Below are 22,021 nucleotides of genomic sequence, written 5' to 3'. Positions count from 1 at the left end.
TTTCCAGGCAAATGATTTTTTGGAACATGCACGGATACATTATATTTTTTGTATTATTACATATAATTTTATTTATTTAAATTTTATTTCAGTAGCGGAAACAACTGAAACACCTCACTCCAAATACTTCAAATTCATCCCTAATATATTCCTACATCACAATGAAGGTTATCCTGTATAATCCCCTAACCTAACTAGTGATCTACACCCGGAGCCTCTATTATTAAGAGCCCTAATAATAGACCACTACCTTGTGGCTACTTGCTGCCACTAGCAGACTTTTCAAACTGGTGTCCCTGAAAAACAAACCCAAACAAACCCCCCATTGTGTTAATGAGTTTCTACATCTTTCCTCTCTGGCCTGGGTGACTCCGCGTGACCCAAAGATCACAGAGGCCTTCCAGCGAAGTGAAACGATCCCTGGCTAGGAAATTTGGAAAGCCCTCCCTGCGACCTTCAAACACATGTTACCTTTTTACTTGCTGTCCCACCAAAACCTCTGCCCTGTTTTTTTCTTCTCTGAGTTTCCTCTTTGTTGTGTTTTTCGATTACGCATCAGTTGAAGGAGGAAAGTGCAGACAAGCAGTTGATCCTTTTCTATTTCTGCCTGGTGTGAATCATTTGCAATTCAAAGAGGGACCAAAGTGCTACTTCCTGTTTTCCACTCCAATTGTAATCCTCCAGGAATATGTACCTTTATATCTTTTCTGTCTCTCCCATTCTCCCTGCGTCTGTCTTGCCCTTTGTCTGTTGTTCTTTGTTATTATGTCATCAATCTGTGATGAATGTGAAGACACACACATGCGCGTGACAGAGGTAGAGAGAGAGAGTTGTGCTAAATTAAGAATAAAGATGTAGGCAGCAGAAGAGATACTGGGTGCATTGAGACAGCCATCCTGTAAGCTAGTGGCTAATTTTAGCCTTTCAGGGCAGTGCACTGTATCTCCCAGTGGATGAGTTGAACCATAGAGGGATCTGAGCATCAGCTCAGCCTCTTGTTCTCTCCTCTGTTCTGTGTGTGGACACTGTCCTTTGTGCAGAAAGGTTACGGGACAGTCACAATAGACCGGGGTGGAGAGATGTGGATTCAAAGAGCTTTTAAAACACCTGGGGTTTGGTGGGGTTTCAATGGTAGGCTTTGCATGTACGCACGGCAAAACTGGTTCATAATTATGACAGAATACATGAAGTCCATACTCAGGCTCTCTTTCATTTCTGGAGTGACTGCACTGTCTGACATGAGGAAGAGAGTAGCCCTTGCAATTTGGTAAAAAAAATGGTCAGAGGAGAAAAATAAAATAAAAAATTAAGATTGGATACAAGTTTAAATATAAAAGACACTGTTACAAATAGAAATGTAGAAATGTTCAGTACAGCTGCTCATTTACTTTCTGATTCAAGTGTTTTAATGCAAAGTAATTGAACTTACTGCACATCCTCACTTATTGTGTAGCTTTAGCCCTCTATACATTACTCTTCTGGCATCATTTCAGTCTATTGATTACTCTCAGAACTAGGTTTTGTGGATTGCATCATTTAAACTCTGTTTAAATTGTCATCACTAGTGTAGAAAAACTGACCTGGAACAAAAAGTTCACAGCACATCTCACTTTTTGTCATTTTTTATGATAGTGTGGCGAGCCATGCTCCATTCATTACACTTACGATAATTAGAATGGGCAATTTACTGGGAATGGAAAGCAATCAACGTTAAAAATAGATAATTACCTGAAATCTTTCATTCAACAAATTGGCAAATGGGACAGGTTTATTATGCAAAACTAACCAATCTGGGGTGTTTTTTAAAATCTATATTTAACTTTTTTTAGAGGGAGAAATTGAACATCAGTGTGAGGATGATTATGGAATAACTAACCTGGAAAGAAGTAATGGGTTTCACATGCTAATGAGAAACTCTGAATTAGCGCCCCAGCCAACCGGGCGTGAGTCAATTCTCTTCGCCCAGATCCCATGTAAATGAAACCGCTTCTCATAGCGGATATGCTTACTCACCCTGCTGATGACTTTCTATTCTGAAACTTCCTGCTCTGATTAAATAGCCACACCGGCTGTAACGCTCACCCAAGCTCATGGCGTTTAAAAAACACACTTCTTGGCTGATTATTTCGGGAGGTCTGGACTTCCTTCATTGTGCAGCATTCCATCCGCCTCATTCTCTCTGCATTACCTTCTCTGTGCTGTACGTGTATTTCCTTCCACTGGTCTGTTTGTTTTGGAAGGCAGCCATGTTGAATTATGAGCAGTTCAACATCTGTGAGTGTAAAGATGCATGCACACACACACACACACACACACACACACACACACACACACACACACACTGGTGGCCAAACAGGCACTCCATGCCTCCACTTCAAAGGTGACTTTGTACCTTTGTGAACGTTTTAAGTGTCTTTTTAATCTTTTTTTTTTTATTATCTTTTTGTGTCTCTGCAAAATACCAGAGCATGTGACAGATTTTCAGACAAATCTAAAATTGAACCACTGTGCATCTGTGTTGACTGCTCAACTTTGTATCACTTCGTAACACTGTACTCCAGGTTCTTGTACGATCAGACTGAATTGAATGTACATTTTAACACAACAAAGGAGATGCTGAAGAGGTCTAACCAAGCTCTCTCTCTCTCTCTCTCTCTCTCTCTCTCTCCCTCTCTCTCATTTTTCTCTTTGCCAGATTTTCCACATGACCTATGACCTGGCTAGTGCAGTGGTAAGAATATTTAATTTAATAGGGATGATGCTGCTTCTGTGTCACTGGGATGGCTGTCTCCAGTATCTGGTGCCTCTCCTCCAAGACTTTCCCCCTGACTGCTGGGTGTCCCTAAATGGTATGGTTGTAAGTATTAAACACTCTTCTCTTTTGTTTGTTATTTTGGCATTTGGTATACAAAAACTGTGTCAGTGTCACTAAGCCCCATCTACCCACCTGGTTCATTCTGCTATGCCTGTTTTCTTTCTTGTAACAAACAGAGTTTACAAAACAACAAGCCCACGGTTTTAGACAGAGGTAGAAAAAAGCAGACTTCGCATATCCAGCAGTCAATTGTTGATTTTGTCAGCTGAAATGACAACTGTGTTTGGAAGATTTTATCAGTCTTGGCTAACTAGCTCATTAAGTCCATGAGTCGGTTGCAAACACCTTCTCTATTTGATTTTAGATATTTCTGGCTAAATCATTTTAAAACAAAAATCTAGTAAAGAGCTTCTTAAATATGTACCTGTTTGCTTTCTATACAATAATGTGTTGAAAAATATAGGCTAAAGGTACATGATGAATACAAAACATCATCATCCTCAGCAGTTGATGTCTAATGGAGAAGATAATGTAACCTAATTAATTAATGATATAAACATAGGACCTTTGAAGTAAAGCTTTGTAACTACTGGAATAGTGCCAAAATTAAAAATTAACAATTTCATCTACTGCTTAAACCTTAACTGTATAAAAAAGAACAAGGGATATCTCTCCAAACTCTTTGAACTCTGTATATGCAAAGTATTGCTCTTTGGCATACAAAGCTTGACAGGCCTGTCTAAGCCTTTTTTCCCAAGTTATGATTGGACACTGTGTGTAGATGGGGTTTAGTGGACTGTCAATTTATGTGTTTACTTTATATATAGGTGTGTTGTCAGCAGATCAAATCTAGCCTCAGAAAGCAGCTTTAGATAAGTTCACTGCAGTGGAGGGATTTAGGAGTTTAATCAAGTGCTGAATGGGCATTCAACAGCAATTACTGTTAACAACAACAGGCTCCCAGTTCACTCTGAACTTGAGATACTGAAAAGAAAATTATGGAACATTTAGACAACCTGAAAAAATACTTAATAAAAGTCGGTTGAGGAATCAACCGTCTTTGCTCTGCATGCATCTGAATCAGGTAAAACTGGGGAAAAAAATATATGTACGTGTATGTAAACACAGTATTTCTATGTCAGGTAGCAAGGAAAAGAAACCCACAGTTTATAACCTTTCTCAGTCTGTAATAATGGCAATTTCTAGGGCTGATTTGACTCATCAGTCCAGGAGCGCCTGTTTCAAGCCTCATGTTGTCAGTTGATCCCAGTGTCAGCTGGGATTGGCACAAGCCCCCCCGTGACCCTTAGGGATAAGCGGTATAGAATATTGGATGGATGGATGGATGCTGTCAGATGAGGGAGCTGAATTTTTTCAGTGCACATAAAACCACAGGATAACACATCTCAAAATGGTATACCTGTCAGCCTAACTGTAATGGAAATAATGGTGATGGAAAAGCTGTAGAGGAGAATAACAATCACCTTTTCTTTGCTCGCCACTAACTAGCATGGCTGGGGTTAAACACTCTTGAGCCACATCAGACTGTCACTGCTTCCTCTGCCGCTGTCCAGTGTGAACACCACTTTGGTGCCGTGACAATACTCTGCAGCACTGAAGTGTGAGTCTTATGGGTAAAAGGTGAGATGTGACATGTAGGTTACTGTAGGAGTTCAGTCTGGACAGGCTGTTCTGAACTGGACTGTGGTGTAAATGTGCAGTGACCGTCAAAAATACAGAATTTCACATAATTATGGGTGTATTTTTAATAACATAAAAATATCCACTGATAAAAAGCAGGACGCACTGAGTGGCATGACATGCTGAGGTGTGGATACAGGCTTGGCATTGTATTCTCTTGGTGTTTTGTTTTGATATAGTATCCAATTTGGAGCGAGAGTCTGTCTATAAATAAGAATTGCAGGCACATTTCATCAGGGACGTTGTTGCAGGTACATTATTGCTCTGCCAACCTACAAAGAAACATCTAATGAGGCGGTGAGCCAGTTTTTTTGAACCAAAGAGTACTATAGTATATGTATACAAGTGACACTGTAACAGTAATGTGCTGCATTTTATGTTTTTTTAAATTACAGTAAAGTAGGAAAATTTGAAAACTTTCACAGCTAGTGTCAAACTTTTATAATTTTCTCTATTTTCTTTGGCCTTCTTGTTTTGGTAGCATCTACACAAATAACACTTTTTATGAACCTCTGCATGTTTTTTATTCATTTATTCACTTATGTCTCACACTCCCCAAAAACTACAGAGATATCCAAACAGATAATTGCCTAGTTTGAGGTGTTTGCGGACTGCCTCTGCTGTGTCTGTACCTTTTCTTTTGCAGTGTTTTTCTGTGTCTCTCCGCCTCCCTCTCTTTCTCTGAGCTGGGGTCAAATGAACTGGGTTTGCTCCTCTCAGAGCAACACGATAGCGTAGAAGTGTGTACAGGCCTCCTGGGTGAAGCTGATTGTAAATGCTCGCCCGGGGATCTCTTCTGCCTTCTCATCTCCCTCTCTCCAACAAACATTTCTGCACTCCACATGCATGCTGACTGCTCCGAGGCATCAGACTCGAGGTGCAAATGTCAACATCCCTTAACATCACAACTCTGTATCCCACTCTTATCTTTACTTTCAGGCAATGAGTTGCCCGAGTGAGCCCACTACCAACTAACATGTGTTATTCATCCAAACAGACATTATCCATCCCTGTTTGCACCAAAAAGAATTTGCACTGATGTAATTTCCCATAGATCTGTCACAATTCATATTAGTACACAAAACAAGGCAAACTGACTTTTTTTAAAAACCTCCCTTTGATCAACACTGCTCTGAGTTTGTACTTACATGTAATCACCAGGCTTAATAATGAACAGCTTCTCTTGCTCAGATATATTCCCCTTCTTGTATGCTAATCAATACAAAATGGGAAACATGTAAAAGGCTAATTTGCTGCCCCTGCTGTGTGGCAGGATCATTTGCACCATGGAAAGCTATAGCCATTGGCTGAACCTGCCTCTGAAAGAAGGAGCACATATAAGATACTTGTGTGCTGGAAGCTTATAGGTGAATTAAAACAGCTGTGGCAACTGATTAATCTAAGCTCTCCCTCTTTGGTAAGATGAAGCTGTAGAGTAATTTGCATGCAGCACGTAGAAACAACTTTACAAAAATGTCTCCTAGCTCTACACAGATATTTAAAATTTCTGGTGACACGTTCTAACTGTAGCTGCCTGTCTGCAGGATAGCATACCTATATATAGAGCCTCACACAGTCCATCTGTACAGGAGTCTAAAGGGATAATAATACTTTCAAATCTCAGACCAGTGGGATTACCATATATGTCACAAGTCTGCAGTCAGTTTTTCCTTCATGTGTTCGCTTATTCAATTCAATTCAATTTTATATATATAGTACTGAATCACAACAAAAGTCATCTCAAGCATTTTTCATGTAGAGCAGGTCTAGACCTCTACTCTTTATATTACAACGCTTATGAAAATACAAATTTTGACAGTATTGAGACCAGAGATGAAAGGATTAATCATTTCATCTCCGGTCTCAGCTTCTCAAATGTAAGGATTTGGTGCTTTACATCACTGTAAATTGAATATTAGTTCAAATTGGTTGGTATTTGGTTGTGGATTGGAAAATGCATTCATAAACACTTACACACTTACTCTGAAATTGTCATACACATTTGTAAATCTTTTTGACTAGTAGAGTCACCAGACTAGCTTCTCTACATACATGAAGAGAAGCTTTTGCTTTTTGTAAAGTCGTTTCTACGTGCTGCATGCAAATTACTCTACAGTTTCATCTTACCAAAGACAAAGAAAGTTGACAAAAAAAGGCTCTGCAAACTGCAAGTCTTGAGTGTTTGACAACAATAGTCTCCTGATGTCAAAATACAAAGGAAGCTACACACAGATACAACAGATACATCGTACCATAAAATCATACCAGTCAGAAGCCTCTTGGATGACAGGTCTTCAAGTATCTACAACCAAGTCCAGTTGCCCTTTATTCAAACCCTCTTAGACAATCAGGAATTCGTTTAAAAAAAACTGCTGATGAAAATAATCCCTAGTTGAAACCCTACAGGAGACATATTGGACTTAAAGACTGTGTATAAGTACTGTAGGATGTCAGCTCATGAGTAGCTAACATAGTGTTACTGACTGTAATGTGGTAGAATGAGCAATTTGTGAAATCTCTTCCCTGTGGATCCTTGCAGAAGTAGAGGTCTGTGCACTGACTGCGGTCTGGTAAATTCAAAGTGAAAAGCCCAACCCACATGTGGGATCCCTCTTCTCACACCATCACAATGCATTAGTGTTCATAAACTAAAAATCTTGATAAGATATACTTTACTGCAGGTATAAATACATAATGTGATTATCTGGCCTGTCGGGAGAACGACTGGCAGGTGAATGTTGCCTTCGAAGGTCGCATCATTCAGCTGCATTTGCTCAAGAGTGACAACTTTAAGCTCAGACTGCGTCATTTTTTTCTTCTTGTTGTTGGCTCGGTACTCTCTGTCTCCAGCTGTGAGATGAAGAGTGGGGCCAACCAGGACTGCAGATACTGCTGAGTGGTGCAGTACAGGGTGTAGAGCTGTTATCTTTGTGACTAATGGCCTGAGAGTAGCTTCTTACTCTTTAGAGGCTGCATTTACTTAATCACCAGACAAGATAATGCTCGCCGTCGCTGTGTTGGCTGGGGTGCGAGGGTGATGGGCTGTTGCTTTTGTCTGCAGGTACAGTGTAAAGATATGTGTGTGGGAGCAGGCGTTGTGTCTTTTGCAAGGGTACTTGCGCTTACTGTTTCTGCCCGGGCTCATGTTAAGAGACTGACAGCTGAGCAGTAGCCTGCTGAGGATTCGTGTCTCAGAGAGAGTTAGAGGCAGACAGACAGGCAGATACTGTAGGTAGACACACAGACACACAGACACACACACACACACACAAACAAAACAGAAAAGCCTGCTTAACCATGCATAACCACCCTTCAGCATCAGTCACCCTTCCCAGCCTCTTTTATCCCTGGACCACCCACTACTGTCCTACGTCTTTCCTCCCAAACCCCCTGAATGAGTCACTTCTAACAGCCTGGCTCAGTCCAGACCTATGAATTAATCAAACTTCTTTCTTCTTCCCTCCTCTCTCATTCAACGAGGCAAAGCACTGATTTCATGTCAGTAAAATTCAAGACTGCTTTTGTCCCTCTGTGGCTCCCTTAGTTTATTATTTGGTGCAGCGTACCTTTGGTTGGTTGAAACTATTGTAATGTGTTCCTTGTTGGGCATGTTATTTAACCCTCAGTCTTTGAGAGACAAAACTAATGACAGCCTAATAGAGGGCTTTAATAAGGGATGTCAAGCTTTGCTTCATTCAGAAATGCAGGAGTTTTTCCTCCAAAACTGTCGAGATGTCATGCATGGCTGCTAAGGTTGAACTCAGTAACAGTAATGCTACGTTTTGAAGGTCTGTCGCATAACATTCGAAAATGAGTTGTGCTGCTGAAGCAGTTCTGATGGACATCAACACTGCTCTTGTTATACGCGGAGGCTTCCTTGTTGAGTTTAACCTCTCTGATTGAGGGTGTGCTAATCAGCGAAAGTGGCTGGTGCATACTTGGTTGCACATAATGAAAAAGAAAAGTCACGTCTCTTCTCAGAATGTCAGTCTTGTTATAGACATTTATTCATAATCCTTCAGGGAAAGTCGAGAGGGGTTGTCAAGGTTGAAAGAGGACTAACATGTCGATTGACATAAAATGAATCAGCAACTATTTTGATAATGATTTCATAGTTCCTACTCAGCTGTAAGACTTTGCTGTTTTTCGTTCACTTTTGTGATACAAAAATCAGTCTTGTAGTTTTGGACTGTTGGGTCAGATAAAATAAGACTTATGCAAGAAAAGAATCTGCAGACTAGTCTATAATGAAAATAACTACTAGCTGCAGCCCCATCAACACACCAAAGTACAAAGTATTGGCAGGCCGTTCATCAGGGCCGCTGAGCAGACACTAAACATGAAAACATATGAGACAAAGGGAGACTGTACGCTTCACTCGCCAACTTTACTGTTTCATACTCACGCACGCCTGCAAACCCCTTCGCTTCCTCCTTGCTCATGTGTTCAAAGACTGTTGTGCCTTCTGTGCCCTCCCAGGGAGAACAGCTTGTAGTTTGATTATGTAATTGAAAAATGAATATTGTGCGCCACATTTTTTTCCGCCCGTGCATGGGACAGCTTGCTGGGTTTTAGAGAGTTATATGATTGAGTAATTAAAACCATCAGTTAATGCAGATGTTTTGCTCATTCGGTTGCACGATGGAAATAAACTAAAACAACATGGAGGAAGCAGTTACTGTGCCTACAATGAAACATGAAAACAAAATTTGGCCCCAAAACATATTTCAAATCTGAAATCTACACATGCACTCACATCACATTCTCATTCACAAGACTCCTCAAAGTGTTATTTCCACAAGAATATGAAAGCAAATGTATTTTTCAAGGCTTTCACTGTTAAGTTATGCTACAGTGAAACTAGGACAGCTAATGAATCAGTGTGCATCTGTGGGCGTACAGATGTGAACTCACTGTGATTTTTTTTTGTTATTTGCCCCATGAGCACTACTGTTGTTGAGGGGTCAAATCATGTCCTTTGCAGCCGCACATTACATCCTGTTAGTCTCATAGTTATCTGTCGGTATCAACGACAACCGACGCCTCTGGGTCATGCTCAACGCTGGGACGCATCGTGAGTCATTGATTGCTTTCCTGGTCAGATAAACAGTTACATCTTGTGCGAGAAGACAGTTGGAGGCACAGATGTTGTGATTAATGAGCTGAAATGCTGGCAAGTTGTTAAATGTACGAGCATGCAGTCAAAAGGCTCGGCTCAGTCTAATTATAGAAACGTATAAGTTGTTGATTGGAATCCTTTGACCATGGTGTGGGTTGGCATTAGTTTTATTGCATGTGATGTGAACTCACTTCACTGTTCTACTTATAAAACAAAGGCAGAGCCACTGAAAGATGAATATGCAGTAGATGCCACTTGTTTTGCTGCCTTGCATCCACTGCTTAATTATATTTAGAACAACTCTGGAGGAGCTGAATACATCTGCTGCGTCAGCCACATTTATTAAATTCAAGGGAATTGTAGAGTTTAAGAAAAAAGTAGAAACTGCATTTTCAGGGGAAAAAGTGTTAATACTGCAATGACTCACTCTTCCAAAAGGACAGAAGGCTATACTGAAACAAACAACCATTTCTGCTGGTTGTTAACACTTTAAAATACATGTTTACGTCTGTCCTTTGATTACAACTGTTAAAAAAATAGCAGGGAGTAAAGAACACTGATGTGAAAAATAACACTATTTATATACAGCATCAGTGGTGTTTTGGCTTGTGTGAAGAGCTCCTGTAAAGTCATTTTACAGGCTTTATTGTCACAATGTTCTTTGTTAACAAGGGTTTCTCTGTCTCAGTCAGTCTGATAAAACCATCATGAAACATTTACGACACTTGCACCTGCATCTCCAAAACCTTAAATCACAGACACAATTACGTTTGCCACAGTAGTCGAATTGCAATGGCACATCAGTTACAGCTACACTATGTATGAATTTCCACCCCCCCTCCCATATTTGTGGATCTTGTCTTCCACATCAGGCTACATAACCTGTTGCATTACCTCAAGCATGGCTGCTTTATTCACGATGTTGACCTTGCAGAGGCTACATGTAGCATCTATAACAGGTGGAAATCTTTAGAAAAGGAGCCATTTAATCATAACTTAAAGGGGCGGTATGTAAGAAATTGGACAACTGTCAAATTCATACTAAAAAAAAAAAAAAACAGGGGAGCAGCATATTATCAGAAAGCTAGACCATCCCCCCTCTCTCTGTACCTGTCATTCTGGGTGCGAGAACAGTGCAAAGAATCTGCTAGAGCAGTGCAGACAGTCCCTGTTATTTCTATTTATCTGTGCACCAAACACATACAAGGACAAATAGCAAAAGGTGTGGTGAGTCACTCCGGCTTATCTGATATCATCCAGCAAAACTCTATTTCTCTGCTTTTCCATGCATGCAAATATGTCAACACAAACATTCTGCAGCACTGCACAATAAACAGTCACCCACCGTCTCAAGCACACATGCTAAATGTACAAATGCAGAAGGACACCTAAGGTTCACGACCCCACAAATGGCATTTGTTCCAGTGACATGGTTGGATGCATTTGTGCTCAGTGTGTGTAAATATATTATTCAGTGTATGTGTTATTATATTATAATATTGCATATTTACCTCACACACAATAGCTCCAACTATTCCTCTTACAGTTAATGTTATGAGGGAAAAAATATGGTTATCTTTATGGCACTTGAGGACAGTATTTTCTTTTTTTTTTCTTTTTTTTGGCTTAACACTTAGGAGGAAAAAATTGAAACTGCCAAGGCAAAGAAACTGGACTCTATTTGTTATTTAAAGCTGGCAAGTGTAATTATCACAAATTTTCTAATCAGTCTCTGGAAGAAACAACTAATCAGCATGGAGATGAGGACTGGTGGTTCATCCAGGGCAGATGATTAGCTGTAAATTTACTCATTTACTAAATCCCAGTTGATGAACAGCAGGGAGTCGAGTGGAACGGAGAATGGTGTGACAAAGGAGACGCCAGTGCATCGTGTGGCATGTGGAACTATCTCATTCGGTGGAAAAGACGGAGAGGAACTATATTTTCTAGAGGTTTCATATTTCTTTCATTAGCTATTCTGTTTTTGGTGAGGTTGGTATTCTGTATGGAGCGCTTCCTCAGCACTTCTTGTTCAAAAGAGGTGAAGCTATTGGAGGAGTCAGCAACTTGGCTATGGCTACAAGGCCTGTACCAGAGAGCTGTCACATTTGTCTCTAGGTGGGTTTCACAGATGTAGCCTCTATGGGTCTGTTCATTTGCTCGCTAGAGATTTTGCACGTCCTCAGGGAAAAGGCACACTTTCACATTTGACATGTACTGTATTAATGAGGAGTCTAAATCCTGCCTGGACTCCCAGGCAGGATTTCTCCTAAGGCTGAGACCAACAAAAAAGTGGCGAAAAGAAATCTGGGCAATCTGAAGTGTAGTTGAAAAGGCTGTAAATTTTCATTTTCATTAAGAACTGCCAAAAGGCAATTTGCTTGAGCAGGTCATACAATGTGACATGTGACCACATCTGAAGGTAAAAGTGTTTGTAGCTGCTCTGAACTGCCACGCTCAAAAGCAGGAAAACAAGCCTAGCATCATGGAGAGGGGTGAGATGTAATAATCATCCAAATGGGGATAACGGTGCCCACATTTGGACATTCTCAAAGGCATTCATGGTGTTGCACACATCTTTACAGAAGAAAATGGTCAGCAGTTGTGTGAAGAATTTAAAAAGAGAGCTTGAGGAAAAAGTTAAAATCCTCTGCAGTTTCTTACATCGCCAAACCTGGCCAATCGTGCTTGTTGGATTGTTGGTTTCGGAGAGTTACAGAAATTGTTGGAGGTGGTCCCACAATCTTAACATCAGAAGGATTTGGAGACAGGGAGTAATCAGACATTGTTGGATGAACCATTAACCACTTTGCTTGAAACATACTGGAGCACTAACAAATCATTCTGAGGTTGTGACAAGAAAGAAACCTTAATGACAACATCACCACTCATGTAGGATGATCAGTTTAGGATTATCACTGACCACATACAATATGGGGCCTCTGAATCTAGTGAAAGAAAAAGTGATACTCCTGTGTTGTGATAATCCATCCATAGCTTGTAATACCTCAGTCTTAAAGTGCATGTTGTCAAATAGTAATGATAGACACAAGGAGTCATAGAGGTTGATCTTGGGTAGCAGAATTACACCTCCTACTGGCTGCATCTCTGCTCGTTTCCTGGTCGGCAGCAACTGATCAGGGCCCTCTCAGGCAACGTAGTCTGAGTAATGACGAGTCAACAATGAAATGACTTTTCATAAACCCAGTTGGACACATTATAGGATAAAAGGGGCCTCATGAACCCAGCACAAGATATTATTATGCAGTCAAAGGCGCAAAAGACGACGTCACTCCGCGAGGAGAAAACATGCTGTGAACGATGCTGTGAAGGGGATGACTCTCACCCCATGCAAATCGCTTCCCTTCGTTTTGTAACAAAGAGCCGTTCAGAAGAGTCACCGGTGACTGACTCACTAAATCTTCAGCGAGGAAGACTCCCATACAGGCAAGCTGATATGTTACATGACTGTCAGCTCTGAATCCTCTGCATGTGTGCAGGGACTGCAGCCACGGTTCCCTTGCTCTTCAGCTCTGCGTTTCTGTTTCTGCCTCTAACACGCCGAATCCCACTACAACAGCTGTGAAAGTCAAACCTGAGAGAGAGAACACAATCCAGCCAGTCCTGCCCTCCTTTCCGTGTGCCCCTCGCTGTGAAGGATGCCCTGGGTATTAATGGAAATGATGCCTCAGACTTCTGTAAATAATGCAAGTTTGGGTGTTTTTTTAAGCACTTGCAAACATTTTTCAACTGTTTTCCACCCTTTGGCAAATGGGAAAATGAATAAAGCTGGGTAGATCCAGGCAGAGGAGAATAGACCAGAGAGGGGAAAATAATATGACGTTATGAAAGGCTGAAGACTGAATGATGGAGGAGGGAGGGGGAAAAAAAGAGAAAGGTAGAAAGTTCAGTTTCTCAGTGAGGGCATTAGGCTTTGAGGCATGAAGAGTGTGTTCGGCAGAATGTTTGGTAGGGGTTCAGTGATCCATCAAAGGAAAGCCTGTCTTTCCATTCTGCCTGCTGGAGAGCCTTCCCTCTCTGCCTTGCCTTGCAGTAACTCCCCCCACCCCCTCTCCATCCCCCCTCCCTCTCTCTCTCTCTCTCTCTCTTCTTTCTCTGCCTTTACAGAACGTTTCCTGGGGTAAGCAGTACTCTTATGCCCTCTTCAAAGCCATGAGCCACATGCTGTGCATCGGGTATGGTGCCCGGGCACCCGTCAGCATGTCTGACCTATGGATCACCATGCTGAGTATGATCGTAGGCGCCACGTGCTACGCCATGTTTGTGGGCCATGCTACGGCTCTAATCCAATCACTGGACTCCTCACGCAGGCAATACCAAGAGAAGGTAAGAACCAATCAGAGACACACATTAAAGTATGCCATACCTCAGATTGAAAGTAAAGATTAGGTTCACATGATTTGCATGATATTGGATGTTAGTAGACTTTAAGTAACCCTTAATTGCATGGTATGAAGCACAAATCAGCAATGTTTTGTTGTTTCAAGGTAAGTAATGCTAATTACCACTGGGATGGTCTTAAAGTATTAATCCTACGGTTTTGCTCTTTCCAACTGCATAAAATCCTGCTCATTGAAGCTAGACTTAAATAAATTAGTCCTTCTCTCAGTGGCCCTGTGGACCAATGGGTTGAGCTCTCGCAGATCACAATATCCGGGGTGATGACTAGGAAAGAGGATTTTCCTCTTCTCTGCCTCCACCCCACCCCACCCCCAAGCAGATCACATAAGGCCAATAGGGTGAAGAGGTCTATGACACGACGAGCCACCTCACTGTCTTTATGCTGCTAGTGAACACATTTTATTCTTCCCTTTCATTTCAGTCCTTACTACTTTTATTTATTTATTTAATTTTTTTGCGTAGAGGGTGATTATCCAGCATTTCAGCCGAGCCACCATCTGTGATTCCGCTGAGGGGCCTGAGCAATTCCCAGAACACACGGTCATGACTGCTGCACTGTGTGGTGTGCTCGCACGCAAGAACCAGAGTTTAACTCCCAAACTTTTCCTGAGCTTATGCTGCAGAATTCCATGTATATACACATACTGTAGTGCAGGGGGATTACAGTCCTCTATGGTATGTCTTGATCCACTTCATAACATGGTTATGATTAAAATGAAGAGTTGATCTTTAACCTTGGCAACAAAGAGGATGTAAGCTTGGACAGGCTGAGACTGATTTATATACCATGCATATAGAATTTATTTCAATACAAACAGTTTGTCACAGGAAACAGTATCTGAGTTAGCTGAAAGAACATTTGTGGTTCTACATTTATATTAAATTCACACTTACACTGTGGATTGGAGCTGACAGAGCAAGTCAGTTTTGGAGCAAATAACTGCTGAATTTCCTGCCTTTGCTTGTTTTTTTAAAATCATTATAAAATGAAAATCTTTGGCTTTTGGACTGTTGGTCGAACAAAACCAGTGATGATATGACAAAGGATTTAGGAAAATGAGTTTAGACATTTTTCAAAATTCTCAAACATAATATGAATTAATCTACAATAAAAATAATCATTAGCTGCAGCCCCACAAAGATATCTTTAGGTTTGGATTGTTGAGTGAATCATTTTGTCTGAAAACAGAAATACTGAAAGTATAATTCCTTTGAGTTTTGTCTGACCAGAACATATAAACCCCCAAATATTTGAGGAGAATAGAGTAGAATTTAAATATATAAAAAGAAAAACAGACAATGATCACATTGGAGTCAGTGGAACCAGTGAATGTTAAGCATGTTTGCTTGAAAATAACTGAAATTAATATTTTTATGTCAGTTGACTAATTGATCATTTCACCTCAGCTCTACAGGAAACCAACTGATGATAAAAAAATAACCAAAGTTTAGTTCTACTATCTAAAACATGCCCACACAAAAACACACACGCACTACAGCAGTCTAGACTGATACACAAAGTACACATCAGTTATCCTGGGGGAGGCTGGAGAGGCATAATTCTTATTAGAGCATCAGCGGAGTCACCTTGGCTGTGACTATAACAGGACATGCCAAAATACAACTTGATTAATTTACATCTTGCGTTTAAAAGCATTTAGCTGTTATCAATTCATTCTACAATAAAACGATGGCCTGACCTTGCCGGCCTCTCCCACGGTCAATGCAATCTAGAGAAACCATCCCTCTGTGTTTTGGTGCAGTGTTGCAGTGCTGTTTAACATAGCACTTAAAACACACCATTAAAAACATCTGTTTGGAAAAGTACAACTACTAGAGTATCATTATTGTGCAAAGCCATCCACAATTCACAGTTTTAAAAAGGTTGAATCATGTAAGGACAGGACCCTAATCTAGTGATTTAAACAGACCTGAGACCAGATCAGAAAAAGTCAATAAAAAAAGATGCAGATGTGGCAAGACACAAAAGGCTCACTGCCAGGTACACACAGGTATTTAATTTACAGCTGATTTCTTCCTAAGCAGGTTTTCATCATAATTCAGAACATAATTTTAGGATCGATCATACACAGATGTCACAGTACATTCCACCAAAAATTAACGACAGCAGGTCGTCCACAGCAAACAAGTCAGCCGTTCAAAGTCACTGTTTAAATTAGTGACGTGTCTCTTGCTCAGTATGTGATGTACATCTGCTTCACAGCAAATCTGCTTAATCTACATCCCAGTTTATCCTGTCAACATCCCCTCCAGGCATTGAACTGACAACTTTGAGGCTGTGAATGTCATGTACGTGGTAACAGAGCCCCAGTATGTGGCCAGATTCAGCCCAGTCTGATTTGCTGCATGGCTGTGCATATCAGCGGAGCAGGCTGAGGAGCAGCAGGGATGGGTTCAGGGTGCTCAGCCTCTAGTCATTACATCTATCACTGCCACAGCTGGGGGGTTGGAAACATGGATGGAGAGATGGATGTGAGTGCGAGGTTAGAAGTTAGCTGAGGACAGAGGATGTTCGTGGAGAATACAAACGTATCCTTAAATTACTTGTTATAACATATTTTTCATGTTCTGAAACGTTATTCAAGAGAGGAAGGCCATCACTTAAACAGATGGAAGGAAACACACTAAGATAAAGACATAGAGGAAGAGAGGAACCAGAGAAACAGTAAGAGAGGTTGTGGAAGGAAATGAGAGTGTAAGGCACGCATGATTTCTGCCTGCTGTGATGCCCTGGTGCTGAATCACTGTATGTAAGTGTACAGCTGCATGCTATTCATGTCCAAGCTGTGCCTCATTTCATAAACAGAGCTTAGAGTATAATGTAAATCTAACGTGACTGCTTGTTTACCCTGGAATACTAGATTAAGAAAATACAACAGACATCTACATTTGGATGCACCCAAGTATATTTTTCAGTTACGGATTGTAAAAGCAGCTATACTTAAAGAACACAGTAATTGGACATTTTATTTGCTTTCTTTCTGGGAGTTTGCCTTATAGCCTCCTAGCTGTAGCTTCATATTTTCTGTACAGACATGAAAGTGGTATCAAACTTTTTGTCTGTCTTCTCAGGGGAAAAAAGCAAATAAGCACACTTCCCAAAATACCAAACTGCTGCTTGACCACAGTTAAATCCCATTAACATTTATGGGTATTTCCTACGCCAGAGAGACAAAAAGCATTCGATTATTCCACAGATGACAAAGACAAATCCACTTCTGAATGATCCATTTTAGCACATTCAAAGAGCAGAAACCTTTCTCTCACCAACTCCAAGCCTGTCCTCTTTGAGTCATCCTTGTCATCTTAGAAAACAACAACATGAGATACCTGTATTTCCTTAGCTGAGAAAGTATTCTGTTTTTTATTTAGGATTTATCACAGCTAACAGCACATGAAAACAAGTTTCTATTGCATGTTTTTTTTTTTTTTTTTTGCAGATGATAAAGTGTTCCCAGACTCTATTATATCAATAAAAGTGTCTTACCATGCCACTGGCGAGAGCAGAAGTGAGTTAATTTTTTGCCAAATGGTTCATCCCAGTGTGAGTGTAGGCTCTGGCTATTCCTAGAGAGAGAAAGACTGAGCCAGTTGTAGTCATGATTGGTCTAAATTGCTCCATAAGAAAATGAACTTGGATAATTAACCAATGAAATTAAGAAATTAGAAGTCATGTGGGAGTGGAAATTAAGTCATCAATATTAGGAAAACCTGACACAACCTATAGCCGGAGGCCACATATCAAACCTGAAGAGTCAGGAGTGTCGTGTCACGCTCTGTGCCATCCTTGACTCCCAGTAAAAATAACCTGGCCGAGCCACTGCAGACCCTCTCCAACTCAAAACTACCATGTGAACTCAAAATAAATCTATTTCCCACAAACAAAACCCTGGCCCCTTATCACCTTTCTGCAGCCGGGAGAGAAATCAATGAGGGAGGCATTGTTACTATAGAGTGTCTTCTCTCTCACTGACAAATTTCATTTTGTGGACCATGCTTGCATCACTCCGGCCATAGAGCCTGTCGCTGGACTGGGCTACCGACCTCGCAGCTGCTGTTGGCTCTCACCTACTGCTCTACTGTGATTACCAGAGGCAACATGAGAGACAGTGTTTATTTTCAGGTGTCAGGGCCTTGGCCTTCCTGGGAGAGATCGTGTTCACCACCCCTGTCTGCAGCAAACTCCACGAGGAAACAGAGACTAATCAAAATAGATGAGCCGCAGTATTTTCTCTCTCTGTCCCTCTCTTTTGGGTCAATAACTTGCTTTCAGGTTAATATGGACTGAATTTTATATCCCACTAAGATTCAATTAATTACCACAAACAGGATGGTTCTCCACATCTTTTTTTACTGGCAGTACTGCGCAAATGGAAAAGTCCTGCACCCAGCCAATGAGTGCACAATAAGAGTCACAGGCCATCTGGCTTTCTCACAGTGAGGCCACAGATTATTTCATCCTTTCTTCTATCTACAGTATTTTCTCTTTCTTTCTACCTCCATCCCTCTCTCCCACTCTTCCCCTGAATCTGTACTGCACTGTGAGTAGTGATAATAAAATCAATGGTTTGTATTTGTTCCAAATTCCCAGCATCTCTTTGGGATTTACTGTATGTCCCTCTCAATCCATATTTTTCTTTGTATCTAATTTAACATTACTAATCAAATAACTAACAGGCATATCGCCTAATTTTGCCTTAATAGTTAAATAATGATGCTACAGTAGTTCTATGCCTCTAAATGTTGGCGTTTTAATACAAAAGGTACAACAGTTATGTTTCCGTGTAGAAAGAATTAGTAGGAACTACAAAGGACATAAAAATATTCAATAATTTGGATGTGTAACAAATTTTTTATTCCACTTTTTATTATTAACGACCACATAATGATTATTGTTAATGTGCCTTGAATGTGAAGTTAGATGAAAACTTTCTAATCAATAAACTGTCATGATACATTATCAGCTTGCAATGCAATTCATACACTGAAGCAGTTTCAAAGTGCTTTACATCCATTTTAAGGTGAAGCCCAGGAAATAAAAACAGGACAATCACAGATAGGGGACAAGGGAGGTAGAGAATCCCTTTCGAGTCACTTTGGATTCTTGGCAGGCGCTAATAATCAATACTGCGCTCAATAAAACTACTCCTGTTCTCAGACTTAAAGAAATCATAACAAGATATTCAAGAGAAATCATGCAAATAATTATCACTTGATCATGCAATCCTTGCCATCTGGTTCAGAGTCTACGCAGCTCTTAAATCTCTCCAGGATGTCAGGTATACCTTGCTAGTTCACATTAGATCATAGCTTGGTTGCTTATTAGACCTGGGCTTCCTGCATGGGTGAGATAATCAGAACTGCTACCTTGGTCTGACATAGCCCCAGGCCTGTACTTGTTCCTACTTTTCCTTCACCACCTGCCTCCCTCGTTCTGCCTCTCCCTCCCCACACACAGAACCAGGACATGGCACTGTGACTATGTGAGAGCACGGCTGTCCTCAATACAGAGACACAAATACATAATCTGTGAAGACCATGTTTCTTGCGCAGCTTTGCTGTTTATTCAAGGTGGACTCTGAAAAGCTTGTTATTAACACTGTCATTAGATTTGTACATACTGATGCAGCAACCCTTCACTGAACTGCTATCCATCTGCTTTTTCTTTGCCTTCCCAGTACAAACAAGTGGAGCAATACATGTCCTTCCACAAGCTTCCAGCAGACATGCGACAGAAAATTCATGACTACTATGAGCATCGCTACCAAGGCAAAATCTTTGATGAGGACAACATCCTGAGCGAACTCAACGACCCACTCAAAGAGGTGAGACAACGTCTCTCTTAAGACCCTTAAGAGAGAATTTAAGCATCGGCTCTTTCAGAAGCTCCGTCACTTAGTAACTCGTTTAAGTCTTCTGAGACTCTGAGAGTTTCTGTTTGAAAGCTTTAGTTTATTTTTGGAACAGGTAAAAAATACACACATCTAAAATCTAAAAAAAAAAAAGAAAAAAAAAAGAAAAAGAAAGTTCCTGACAGGTAAGTTGTCACACTGAGGTTTTACTTTTGGAGCCTGAATGAGCTTATTCCCTGAGGATGAGGAGTGAATCTTCATTTGGCACCTTTAAATGCGCTGAAATAACAACCCCTGTCATCACATCCTACAAGGTCAAGGAGAAAAACAACTAAACAGATTCTCCTCAGCATCCTGGGTGAAGCTGGACTGAGCATCCGTCAAGATGTGAAAATATTTTGCACTGAAACATTACCTGTGCCTTGGTTCCAGAGCTACTGAACAACTGCTGATTTATTAACGAGTCTGAAGTCAGCAGCGTAGGGCAGATAAACACACACACACTGCAGGATCAACTGAGCATAGAGTATATTACTCACAAAGAGAAGTAATGAGAAGAAATACTGAAGTTCATTGAGTTAGTGACCGTTTTTTAAGTTCTTGGCTGACCTCCTCATGGTAGCACATTACATGGGTAATTATGCAGAGGGATATGGGAGAGGAGACGAATAAAAAGCAAAGCAAGCATAGAGATCGTGACCATCTCTCACGTAACCCCATTAAGTCACCTTGCAGAGTCAAATGCTGAGGCGTGGGGGAGTTGCTGTACGGTCCCAGACACTCCTGGCGAGGTGCAGGACATTTTCAAAAGTATGACTTACAACACAGAAAATCCTACAGGCTTAGTTCACTGTGCGTAGCAAGCAAAGTTAAAATCTGCATGGAGACAGTGTTGCACAATGAAAGCTGTGCCCAGGGGACTGGCGGGTAAAAACAAACTGATTCGCAGTAGAGCAAAACAGGACACACGAACTAGCTTACGACACCATTTTTGCTGATATAATAGTTCTTAGGGTGTGTCAGTTATGGATTATTTCAACAGTCTCCTCCTCCCAGAGAAGGTTATTCAGGTAAATTCATTAACTACCCTTCCATACAAGTGTTTGTCTGTGTGGCCTTTTGTCATTAAACATTAAGGCACCCCTGTTTTTTCTGCATGAAACGATCACCCAGAAACCAGATGCTCTGGTTTTTCTCCGACAAAGGGTCACAAAATTAATCAGAGGGGTCATGAGATGATTAAAAAACAAAGTTCTGATACACAAATCTTCTTTCATTTTTGTGGCTTAGAATACGTCAGCGCACTGTGAAAACAAAATAGACAGTAAGGGAAAACACATCTTGACCTTGAAAGATTACTTAATGCTGCATCCATTTTGTGTTATCACCATGTAATTGCTGTAAAATTAACATGAGAGAAAGCACCTGTTCTGTGTGTCCTTTTCACCAAAGGCCCAGCTGTTGTCATTGCTGGATTTTACATGAATAATTTTCTGTTTTACACTGATCCCACCCCTCAGTCCCTCTCTCCTCAGACCACCCTTTAAAAGCTAGATGACTAATGCTAACCCTCATGCGAGTGCCAGTGCCACATTTCTAACTGAGCTTGCTTTTGCCAGCTCCTGTTTGAATCAGGTTAGACTAAAAGCAACTTCACAAACAGAAATACATTATTGCTTACTCAATTAGATACATGTTGATTTGTCAGTGGGGCATGACTAATGGCGCTTTCTCTGTCGTGCAAGGCTTGGCCTACTTGGCTCGTGCAGTGAAGTGGCTACAAGTTTAGTTTTAAGATAAATGGAGGGAGCGGTGAGGTTTTGTTTTTCCAATGTCTGTGTCCTTAGACCCTATCCAGGGTCCCCAGAAATCAATTAATGCAGCTTCAAGCCAGACCCATGCCAGGTAGACTGACCGAGACGGAGGCTGATTACGACTGAGTGTCAGCACGTGGTGTTGCTGCAAAATTTTTGGGGTTGCTGAGTTATAGGTCAATTTGGGATCAGAATCAGCTCCACTTAGCAGCACTCAGACTCACTTTTGGGACAGAGGAGGACCATGAAATCAGCCCCAAGTATCTGCTGGCTGATT

General features: G+C 40.9%; 1 protein-coding gene across 1 annotated transcript in view; it reads left to right on the top strand.

Annotated features, from left to right (window-relative positions):
• LOC108874089 (potassium/sodium hyperpolarization-activated cyclic nucleotide-gated channel 1) overlaps window positions 1-22,021 on the top strand; it is a 64,181-nt gene that overhangs the window by 24,890 nt on the left and 17,270 nt on the right. Inside the window, 3 exon segments of the mRNA XM_018662482.2 lie at window positions 2,696-2,857; window positions 13,764-13,982; window positions 19,757-19,903. Coding sequence (XP_018517998.1) covers window positions 2,696-2,857; window positions 13,764-13,982; window positions 19,757-19,903 — 528 coding nt within the window.

Source organism: Lates calcarifer, linkage group LG9 (genome assembly GCF_001640805.2).
Source record: "Lates calcarifer isolate ASB-BC8 linkage group LG9, TLL_Latcal_v3, whole genome shotgun sequence".
Taxonomy (NCBI): Eukaryota; Metazoa; Chordata; class Actinopteri; family Centropomidae; genus Lates; species Lates calcarifer.
Note: the sequence above shows the minus strand (reverse complement) of the source record. Positions and strands in the feature narration are given on the sequence as shown.